The following is a 12,001-nucleotide window of genomic DNA, read 5'->3' on the forward strand; positions in this document are numbered from 1 at the left end:
AATTTGACTGCTATGAAATAATTCTTGACTTAAAAGTATTAACTTTTTTTCCCATTTCAATTGTCAAATGGATTTTTCAGAGAGAACGCTTTTCAATTTATGTGCTAAAAACCAATAAGTGTATTTGTGAATAATATGAAGCTGGCTGAATATTGCTTTATTTTGGGACCTTTGATATAAAATTCTGTAGCATGAATATAACAAACATGTAGATATTATATTCATATCAGTCTTGTCCCCTCTTAGTAACCTATTTATAACAAGTGAGCTTTATCTGCATGTGGATATACAAATTTTTATTTTATTGTAGTCACAATGTTATTTGATATTATCCACAAATACAGGAATATATATGGAGCAATCTTCCTCCCCCCCCCCTTCTTTTTTTTTTAAAAAAAAAAAAGAAAAGATGTAATGGGATAATGATACAAGCCTTCAACTCGGACACTTTCAAACAACAACATTATCAGCTGTATTACTGGATGTATTTCAACCAGGTTTGTTATTTCAGTTGAAGAAACATGACGACAAAAACAAATTATTAGACGAGTTCCAAAATTATTAAGAGAAGTCAGTTAGTAGTGGCCAACTTTAATATTCAGGGTACCAGATTAATTACAGTTTCTTCTTCTTCTTCTTCTTCTTCTTCTTCTTCTTCTTCTTCCTCTTATCCTTCTTGTTCTTTCTTCCCAAGAACAGTATCACAGTATTGGAAAGAAATGATTTCAACACAAAAGGTGTACCTGAATTCATCACTCATTTAAAAGAAACATTCCAGCAGTTTGCGATTCTGTTGTCCAAAACCCCATTTACTATGAAAGAAATAAGTAAACAAAAGACCTGATTGAGAAAAAATAGGACCTCAATTTCCAATGTAAACCAGTGAATACTTTAAGTTCTGAAAGATGATGCACCATCAAACTTCTCTGTCTTGCAACTACACAAATTGTCTGTGAGGTTATTTCACAACTTTTTGCAGAAGTTTTTATGTGTTACACTGCAAGGCACTACTGACTGTAAATTTTTAAATTGCAATTAACTTCCTTTTACTTAGTCTTCATGCAAAATATTGTTTAGTAGGGGGTGTTCTTAAAGTGAGAGTAAAACATGCTATCAGTTATAGCATTTCTCATTTATTTCTTCTACCATAATTATGGGATGACTTATCTCTCTATTCTTCAACATACAACTTTTTCCTCAGCAGAAACTACACTTTGCACTTTTTCAAGGGTACTTGATCACTTTTATGGTTATCTTTAAAGCTAATTTAGTTGCTAATAAACAACTAGCAAATTATTTTACATTAATTAGTGTGTGGGAAAAGACATATACACAAACCAGTCAAAAAATGTTGTCAGCCTTTTTCATATTGCCAAGAACAAGGCATTGTCACAGTAGCATAGGACTTTTGCCCCTCGGAGTTCTCCTTCTTTTTCTTAAATACGGCCATTAAAATTAAATAAATGATAATGTCAAGTGAATAAAATTTGTATCTTTAAGCAGTTGTACAAACTACAAATATTGATCTCTTTCAGGTTTGTGGAACTCAAAAGTTATTAAGTTCACGCACACTCACATTTAATAAAATGGAATAGAACCTACCCCACAACTTCATTAATAATCATTTATGTTTGATAAAAAATTAAATTCTTATCATGTATGGACAGTTGCAGTTATGTCCCAAAGATGTATAAGATTACTCCATATCACACATTTTTAGTTCAAATTTTAAATGAGGTAAACAATGCTTTTGGATGAGCTCTACCAGTTCAGCTTATGAACAGTGACAGCTGAGCTATAAAACAATGTCAGTTTGGAATTTTTTTATTCCTACGCTAGGAACTTAAGCACAAATGTACATTCACTGATTTAATCCTTGCCGCTTCTCTTCTTCAAGCATAGCATCCAATTCATCAGTTAAATTGGCAAGCATATTTCCAATATCATTCAAAACATCAGCAGGTTCTTGTGATGCTGATCTGTAATCACAACAATAATTCAAAAGATGTCATAGAAATAAATATACAAAGTACAGCAATATATAACAGAGAAACCTATAGCAATTTTGTACGAGACACTGGGTAATATGATAATATGCAATGGAACAAAATTGTGTGTGTGTTTTACATTGCAGTGACATATTATAAATAATAACTCCTCAGTATATCATAGTACATGCCACAAGCTTCATATAAATTCATATCTCACTAGTCATCATTTGTTACAGGGTTCACGTTAAGAGAATTTCCTGTCTGATACCTGTCTGCCTGCCACACTGAAGAAGTAGTCTTAAGTTCACCAGATCTGTGTAGATACATACTTTGCCAAGATTCAAAACCCCTATAAGTTTTATATTTCCAGCTCTACTGCTGGTACTTTCAGAGTCTGCTCATTGATGTTCCTACACTACTCTCATTGCTATCACTCATTTATCACTATTAAGTAAACTCACTGTTAGGTAGCTCCTAATGAACTATGTTATATATGCAAGACTGTCACTGAAATTTCTATATTAGCGATGACCTCTCAACAGTGTGACAAACAACGTAAATTTGAAGTGTGTGCAAGCTTCAAATTCAACATCAGAATTCCATGTCAATTATTCACAACATACTTGAATCCTATGTTAAGCTTACATAATTTTTTTATGATCATATGGTAAAGCTAAAAGATATCGGAAATAAATTGAGTAGGAGTTTAACAAAGTGTGTGAATGTCCTGTTTTAACTGACATATTTTTACAAAAATGAAATAAAATTCTTCGAAGTCTGCAGTGCTTACCGGTCTCTTAGTGCCTTCTGACTAGCTGCTAGATCACTTTGTGGATTTTGGACCCTCTTAGAAGGAGTAAACTCTGAAAATTACACAATTTTTTAATGTATCAGTTAACTTCATCAACAAATAAAAAGGAATATATTACAGTCAGTAGATGAATTTGGGTGGGCTATAAGAAGAGGATACAGAGTCACCAGTGGATCAGACAATACAAGAGGACACTGAAGATCTTGGAAACAGAGAGTGAGAGATGAAGAGAGAGGATGAAGAAGATCTGGAAGAAAAGAAAATGCTCTCCACGAAAGATCTACCGCTAGTCATATGGAAGCCGTAATAGAAGAAGAAAAGGAGGAGACTAAGATGAAGATGAAAAAGAAGAGGGTTTGGAGTTTTTCATAGCACTGCCATAGTTAAAAATAATTAACTGATGCAATGCATTCCAAAATGTTACAGAAAACTGAACTGAACTTGAACTCTTTGATCAGAAAAGAAAGGGAGAGGGAAAGGTACGGGATGTTCAACGGTTGTAGAAGAAAGGAAGTAAAGTTTAACACTCCATTGACAGATAAGTAATCAGAGGTGAAGCACAACTTGGGAACTGGGAAAGTAATTGCCTGTGCCCTTTCCACAGAGCCATCCGTTATCTACACGGTAAACGGCACTTTTGATCTTATTTGTTGTGTGGGCATCTGGTAGTTACTTCAGATCTTATCACATTTGTGTCAATAGTTCAGTTATTTTAAGCACAGCAAATGTAATACTGAATTATTTCAGCACATCAAATGTAAAACGACATTTCTGAAATGAAAATAGTGATTGGAGGATGACACACAGAAAATCTAAACATGACAACAATTTCAAACAAATGAATGGTTCTGGCTGATATTGAGCTTCTTCAGATAATAACTGCATGCCACAATTCACTCTCTCAAATGTGGAATCCAGACTGTGATTGTGGCCTTTATTTGAAATTATTGTGATTGTGCCAGTCAATAAACTATTTTCATAACAGTCAATTACTGTACATCTTCAGCTCAACCAAAATGTCATTTTTTCTTAAACATGTCAGCCTGTGTTTGTCGGCAGGTACTAATTACAAAGAAATGTTGATAACAGGACACAGTGCAGCCTAGCACAAACATTTGTGCACTTCACAGTGACACAGCTGCTGTATATCTGAGGAACATCCCTGTGCGCTGTATGACCACTATGCTCACTCTCCACAAAGCCAATTGTCATGATGACTTATGGGTGTAGGACACCAACTGGCAGACAGGTTCCTAGTCACAGTCAACGTAGCTTACCTTTATTAGCAGACATCGCTAAATTTAGAATGTCACCTGTGTCTGTATGTGAAATGCGTAGTGTTCACTGTATCTTAAGCTGCCACATCACTCATTCCTGCCATAACTCAAAGTCCACTAACGTGCAATATAACATGAAACAAAACACAGCGTGGCAAAGACAACACAATATGGTGACAATAATGATAGTATACAGGGCTACGCTTAGTAGTGGTAGTGACTTAAAACGAGTGAATCTTTTGACTTGAAGTAGGACTGTTGATAAGGCATCAATATAGCTATATTTTTCCCAAAAAATATCTATATCCATAGGCGGTATTTTTTCCCCCAATAAAATTGAAATCAAAATGTCAATACTGAGTGCCAATATTTTTGTTTTATATTACTTTTTTTCATGATTTTTTGTAAATATTTGACGTTCATTTAAAATTCTAGTAGAGTATAATTTTACTTTCATTGTTTGAAGGCACTTTCATCATGTCCAATCTTTCTTTTTGACTGTGTGAAGCAAGTACATGTGGCACAAAAGAAGAAGTCCGACTGCACTAGCGGGTGGTGATGCAAATTGAATAAAAAGATTAGTGATGTGAAGAAGCAGCACACCAGTTGCATTAAAAAATAATTTTTAACACAACTAGTGTGCTATTTCTTCACATCAGAAAATGATGAACAAAAATCTAAATGACAAGATTGTGAGGGGAAACACTGACGTAATTGGCACTCAGTGCTACCAACAGAAACTGCAACGTTTAGCTTCACCACGCAATTTTGACACTACAACTGCTACGTCTCTGGTATTAGAAGAAATGAAAAAACAGGGACGTCAACATTAAGTGTTTTCGAGAAATCCAATATGTGATGAAAGTGAATGACAGACCCATCGAACACCTTTTATTGTGCCACTTACATGCAGTTACCATTCTTAGCAAAGTGGTTATTGCCAAGTGTGAACGTGCATCATTTTCGTGTCAGTTCTTAATCTGAGGTGGATAGGCAGGCTGCTAGCTTGTTGATGTACAGAATATCTAATAATAAATCAATACTTAAATAACAGGCTGTACATTTGCAGTGCACAGCCAATATTTTTATACGAAGGTACGTTGATATTTTTTCCATCAATATATAGATACTTTTCTTTGATATACTGAAGGCCGACAATAATATATTTTTTTTAAATATCGATTACTGGATTTCTGATATTTGTAGAAATATACACAGTCCCAGTTTGAAGGCAGACCACCATGCCACTCTGCCGCTAACATGAGCCACTGCATGACTGCTGTGTGTTTGTGGAGTGTGCAAAGTAATTAACCATCTAGTGAAATACTTATTTTTGCTTGAGTGCAAAAAAGAAGCTGGTTAAAAAAAAAAAAGGGACAGTACATCCATTAGGTCACTTACCTTGTTTGGGATAATCCATTGTCGTAAGTGTCGGATGCGGTCTTGTCACCCTTTGCTTTATAGTTCCTGCATTCTCATTAGCAAAAGGGAGGGAATCTGATTCTGTGCTTGAACTTGACTGTAAAATGAAAATATATTTTTTTTAAATCTTGGCCTTTCCCATCTGCAGCTAAATTAAATATACAGAGAAATAAGATTAAAAGCTCAGAACATGTGATGTAATAAGAAGCAGTCACAAAGTATTTGACAGTTGAGACAGTAAATGACAACCTAGTTTCAGCCAAATAGTGACTGCACAAAAACGAGATGATGAAGTAAAAAATATTTCTGTCTAAAGATGACAATTTTTCTGTCATTAACAGAGCATGGACTGTGATGACGAGCTCCGACTGCGTGCTCAATTCGGATTTGCACCGGATCGCTGCCTGCATGCCTCACTGACTGACCAGAAGTTTTCTCGTAAAAGTTTTCTCATAAAAGATGTCCAGGTCAGAGGACGAGAGGTGTGCACAGATCATGCATCTCCCACGAAATGTAGCAATCCAGATGTCAGTCACAGTCAAGTGCAGATTTTCAACCTTTCAAAAATCTTTTATTTTCATCCAGATTTGGACTTCTTGTCTAAGATTCAAACTGGGATTTTATGTTTTGGTGTTGGGGGTGTTAACAAGTTCCATTCTGATATGATGCAAAAACTGGAAATCACTGTAAATTCAAAAATAATTTAAAAAGCACCCCCACATTAACCACTCCCAAAAATTATCTAGATTCAAGAACTCAATATATCTGTTAGCTGTGAGAGAAGCAACAACACCTATTATAAACAGGCCCCTGTTAATACAATACACAGATAATTATTTCTGTATCAGTGTGAGTGAGGCAAGCAGCAGAGGATAATAGCAGCAGCCCAGAACTCGACGTGTATCTTTACAGTGAGTAGCAATTTGTTCTTTTCGTAATTGTTCATTTTTGTAGTTCATAGACATAACTGGTCATGGCTTTGAGTGAGGTACCACTGCAGCATTCACCTGAGAAGTTTGAAACATCATGGATAGCTTAAGTGAGGATTGTGGGACGCAGAATTGAAGCCAGATCCTACCAGCATAAACGCAACTACACAATCATTTTAAGATACCTGCCCATCTATTTGCGAACAAGAGGGAGTACTGTTTAGCACTACTAAGTACTGCTAAGTGGTGCAACATTCATCCTTTAGTTTGAAAAGGAGTTCCTGTTAATTTAAAATGGACTAGTTGGAGGGCCAACAGTGTTTATTAAACTCTCAGAAATGAACGAGTCGATCAAACTGGCAAACTGGCAATACTGACCAGCATCCCAAACTATGACCAGACACTATCGTAAAGTGACTAGTCATGAAAGCAAAGCAAAAACAAACTGTATAAGTGGGCAGCCATTCTAATATCGCCAACAGAAACTGATAAAAAGGGATATGTGGGACTGGTTGGTTGGACCTTCCTCAGAGGATAAAAGAGCTGTGTGTGCTCTGATATAGAATTATGGCTCCTCTGATGTATGGAGATGACACATACTGCAGAATACCACATTATACAGTTTTTAAAAGAATGAGAAATAGGGTGCTTTATGTTGAAATAGGGTGCTTTATGTTGCCTCTTAGAAAGATTTCTAACTGTCCACTAAAAATAAACAATTTGTAAAATTCTGTACTGAGGCAAGTGATGACAGACACCAATTGACATGGTGGGCACCATGGATATACAGCATGCAGCACTGCACAAACTCCCCCCCCCCCCCCCCCCCCCCCCAAAAAAAAAAAAAACTCTTCATAGCTCAGCTTTGTAAATTAGTATATCTGTAGGACATTTTATTTGATTTCACAATTTATTTTCAGTTCCCTATTACACACAACATTATTCAGTTGGAACTAAAATAAGCACATCAATTTGTTGATTTTTATTGCGTATATCAGTTTCCATTATTTCTTTTATTTGTGATTTTCCATTATTTCTTTTATTTGTGATAAACAATGTTCTAAAATTATTTCCTTCAACCATCCTAAAGTGTGAGATGCTCTTATGCAGTCATTTAATTTCACTACCAAGTTAGGACTACTTAGAGCTGATTCTTCATTACAAAGAATGGTGACGGTCAACAGTGATGGTCACATTCTCTCTCTCTCTCTCTCTCTCTCTCTCTCTCTCTCTCTCTCTCACACACACACACACACACACACACACACACACACACACACACACACACACACACACACACACACACACTCTTCTATGATGAAGTGATAAAACTGTTAAAAGCAGTTAACTTAATGACATGGTAAGCATCCACATTCAGGAACAGACTTGTACTTATTTCTGTTCATCTCTAACATTTGTAGAAAGAAAACGCTGCCACTCAAATAGCTGCAAAGGCAGTACAATAATCAAATACCAAAATTGTGCAGTGCCATGTGTCCCTCTTTATCTGAAGTTTCACGTATTGCAACTATTTTTGCGCTATAAAAATGATAAATGTTTGAGGCACATCATTTTAAATAGTTCAGTAGCAGTTGTCTAGTGTATAACTTAACACAGATATTACAGATGTAATAATTGTTATGAAAGTAGGGAAGACATTAAACATTCAGTAGAGCTCAGAGTCTTACTTTAAAACTGGCATCAGAGCCGTTACGCCCCTGCTGCATTGCGAGACTGGCTATAAGCTCCTGCTCGACACTGGCAGCGTGTGCTTCAGAAGTTGTAGGCATGTTACTCCAGGATCGGCTCATGGTCGACAACTCTCGCAGTCCCGGTGGTGAGGGCGGGGCTGGTGGAGGTGGGAGGGGCAAGTCGGGCTCTGCCAGATCGTCGCCAGTCCCGCTCGGGTATGCCGGCAGTGACAAGGGTGACACTGATGTACCCCGGTCGGTCGAATGGAGATCCACAGTTACTACAGTAGTTCGTCCACCACTACCGGGAACATCTGCAGTAGCTCTCGGTACTGGCCCACTACAGTCTATTACAACGTCCGCTTCACCGGTCCTCGACGACTGCCTCTTCGGTGGTGACGGTGGCCGTTTCTTTTGCGTCATCCTCGGGCTTTCGTTGCCGGTGCCACCCGAATACCGATCCAGGTCGTACTTGCTAACATCTATAAGGTCTCTCGGTAAGCTTTTGTAGTAGGTGCTGCCGGGCTTCTCAAAATCGGGGACGGCAAATGTCGACCCGTCGTTACGTGTCTTCGCGACTATTTTTGCGACGGGTCTCGGACGGACCAGTCCCCTGGGTCTCGGCAGTGTGCCACCTCCCTCGTGCAGGGCAACTGCTTCATTTGTCGGAGTAATATCTCCGTCGTCATAACTGCGTGGTCGCCATCCTCCGGGCCCGTGGACGGCGTGCTGGTAGTAGAAAGTCTGTGTGTTATCTGCACTAAATGTGTGGTGAGTCCTCTCACTGCCATCTTCTAAACTTTCCAGTGACTTTCCTCGACCACCACGAATCTGTAAACAATTCAGATTGATACGTCGATATTAACAAATCGTCTATAACTTGATGAACTTGAACATTTAATAAACTTTACTCATTATGGGAAAAGATAAGTTAGCATTTCGTTTTGTGCTATCTAAAATCCAAAAAACACTCAAAATGTAGTCTATTCTGAACAACAGATCAGTGAAATCAACACAAAGACACTAATTTTGTTTTTCTCATTGCTCTTGCTCCTTTATCACATTTCCTATTAATCATGCACAGTTAAAAGCATGCATATGTTATGATAAATATGACAAATCTCACTTAATTTATGAAATAAAAACTTAAAACATACACAGCCTTTTCTATGCACATATGTTTAAGCACAGTTAGCAGTAACATCATATTAATATGCAAAAAGGCTCACAAACAGGAATTGTGCGATTCTAAGAACATGTGCAGTTGGGTGTGGCATAACACATTTTGTGCTGAAAATGACACATTAATTTATCTATAGGAAAGTAAAGAGTCTGGATAAAATACACACAAAACTGACCTCTTTGGTGTTCCCTTAGCTGTTAGAGTACACTTTCCTTATTGTAGTAGTAGGAGTTTCTCCTGTGCTACTTGATAACTATTGCTTTTACTAAAATGTCCTGTATAACAATTTGATTCGGGTAGATGAGGCATCGAGCAGCAGACAGGCACCTTTAAAAGTAGACAGTTGGAAAAGACCAGCTTTTGGACAAAGTCCTCCATCAGATGAGAGACAAACACAAACATATTCACAACTCACACGGGCATGGCTTCTATCAACTCCAGCACAGAGTGTGTGTGTGTGTGTGTGTGTGTGTGTGTGTGTGTGTGTGTGTGTGTGTGAGAGAGAGAGAGAGAGAGAGAGAGAGAGAGAGAGAGAGAGAGAGAGAGAGAGAGAGAGAGAGAGAGACAGCCTCATCCGATAAAGGGGTTTCTCTGAAAGCCGATATTTACCAGTAGTCTATTTTTAAATGTGTCTGCCTGGCACTTAACGGCCTCTCTATGTGGTTAGCAGCAATCCATCCAAGACTGATGTTTTATAGAAACTCTGTCTGAGAATCTAGCACAAAATCTGAACAAATTCCAGTCATATGTTAAGTGCACGAGCAGCAACACAAAACTTCATTGTGTGATAGTGCCACTAAAGCTGAGTTACTGCCGGTGGTTTCCAAAAATTTCTTCACCAGCAAAGGTGCAGTAAATATTCCAGAATTCAAATTGAAAACTGCTGTCAACATGAGAAACTTATAAATAGATACCATCAGTGTAATGCAGCAACTTAAGCCACTTAATAAGGCAAGTCTTTTAGTTCAGATTGTATACCAATGAAGTTCCTTTCAGAGTATGCTGATGTAATAGTTCCATATTTAACTATCATATACAACTGCTCACACAGCTAATGATTCATTCCTATAGATCGAAAAGTTGCACAGGTCACATCAATATTCTAGAAAGGAAACAGGGTAATCCTCTGAGTAATAGACCAATATAAGATTTTGGAACATATACGGTATTTTAACATTATGAAATATCTCAAAGAAAGTTGTCTATTGATGCATAGTCAGCACGGATTCAGAAAATATCATTCTTGTGAAACATGACTGGCCCTTTATTCACACAAAGTAGTGAGTTCTGTTGACAGGGAATCTCAAGTTATTTCTTTATTTCGAGATGGCATCTCACATTGTCCATGACAAGCAGCTCATAGTCAAATTGCAAATCTATGAAATATCATCTCAGTTATGCAACTAGATCCATGATTTCTTGTCTGAAAGGACGCAGTTCATAGTAATTCATGAGAAGCCATCAAGTGAAATATGAATGATACCTGACATTCCACAAGGAAGTGTTGTAGGCCTTCTGATCTATATAAACTATTTGGGAGGCAAAGTGAACAGTTGCCTCAGATTGTTTGCAGATGATCCTGTCATTTACCACTGAGTAAAGTCGTCAGAAGACCAGCACAAAAAACACATACAAGATCTGTACAGTGCAAAATGTGACAGGTTACCCTGAACAATAAAAAGTGTGAGGTCACTCACATGAGTACTAAAAAGAATCCATTAAACTTTGGTTACATGATGAACAACACAAATTTGAAGGTTGCCTATTCAACTAAATATCTAGAAATCACAATTAGAAACAACTTAAATTGAAACTGTGAAACAGATAATGCTGAGGGGAAGGCGAACCAAAGACTGTTTTATTAGCAGAACTCTTAGAAGATGCAACAAGATTACTGAATAGACTGCCTACACTACAGTTGCCTGTATTCTGTTAGAGCACTGCTGTCAGTATTGGATCCTTACTGGATAGGACCGTGTAGGACATCAAAATAGGTTCAGAGAAGGGCAATTCATTTTGTACTTTCACAAATGAGGAGAGAGACTGTCCAAGGCGAGCTGGGGTGGCAATTATTAAAACAAAAGGCATCTTTATTTGTGAGATCTTTTCACAAAATTCAACCACATAATTTCTCCCCAAATACTGAAAAGATTTTGTGAACTCCCACCTACATAAGAAGAAATGACCACTGTAGTAGAATCAGAGCTCTCACTGAGCGAGGTGGAGCATTGGTTAGCACACTGGGCTTGCATTTGGGAGGACAACAGTTCAAACATGCTTCCAGTCATCCCGATTTAGGTTTTCCACGATTTCCATAAATCGCTTCGTGCAAATGCTGGGATGATTCCTTTGAAAACTTCCTTCCCCATCCTTCCCTAACCCAATGGGACTGATGACCAAGCTGTCCTCCTCCAAATCGATCAACAGACCAAACAACCAGAGCTCGCAGAGAAAGATTTAGGTGTTCATTTTTCCTGTGTACTTTAGTGGAGAGTGTAATGGTCAAGAAATAGTCTGAAAGTGGTTCTGTGAACCCCCTACCAAGGACTTGGGTGTAAATTGCAGAGTATGCACTCGGATGTAAATTGTGGAGTATTGACATAGATGTGAATCACAGATTGCGCTAATAGTTTTCTGTTGAGGGCAACTGCATATTTCTGAAACAAACTGAAGGAAGGAGAGGGACTTATCCTTCTC

At 37.7% G+C, this 12,001-nt stretch overlaps 1 protein-coding gene across 9 annotated transcripts in view; it reads right to left on the reverse strand.

Annotated features, from left to right (window-relative positions):
- Positions 1-394: 394 nt before the first annotated feature.
- LOC126336277 (caskin-2) overlaps positions 395-12,001 on the reverse strand; it is a 942,083-nt gene continuing 930,476 nt past the window's right edge. For all 9 annotated transcript variants that reach the window (XM_049999790.1, XM_049999789.1, XM_049999788.1 and 6 more), the window contains 4 exons: positions 8,119-8,952; positions 5,481-5,598; positions 2,782-2,854; positions 395-1,979 (listed from right to left, as the gene is read on the reverse strand). In XM_049999790.1, the coding sequence (XP_049855747.1) occupies positions 1,862-1,979; positions 2,782-2,854; positions 5,481-5,598; positions 8,119-8,952 (1,143 nt within the window). In that variant the 3' untranslated portion in view covers positions 395-1,861. The remainder of the gene's footprint in view (positions 1,980-2,781; positions 2,855-5,480; positions 5,599-8,118; positions 8,953-12,001) is intronic.

Source organism: Schistocerca gregaria, chromosome 2 (assembly GCF_023897955.1).
Source record: "Schistocerca gregaria isolate iqSchGreg1 chromosome 2, iqSchGreg1.2, whole genome shotgun sequence".
In the NCBI taxonomy this organism is placed as follows: domain Eukaryota; kingdom Metazoa; phylum Arthropoda; class Insecta; order Orthoptera; family Acrididae; genus Schistocerca; species Schistocerca gregaria.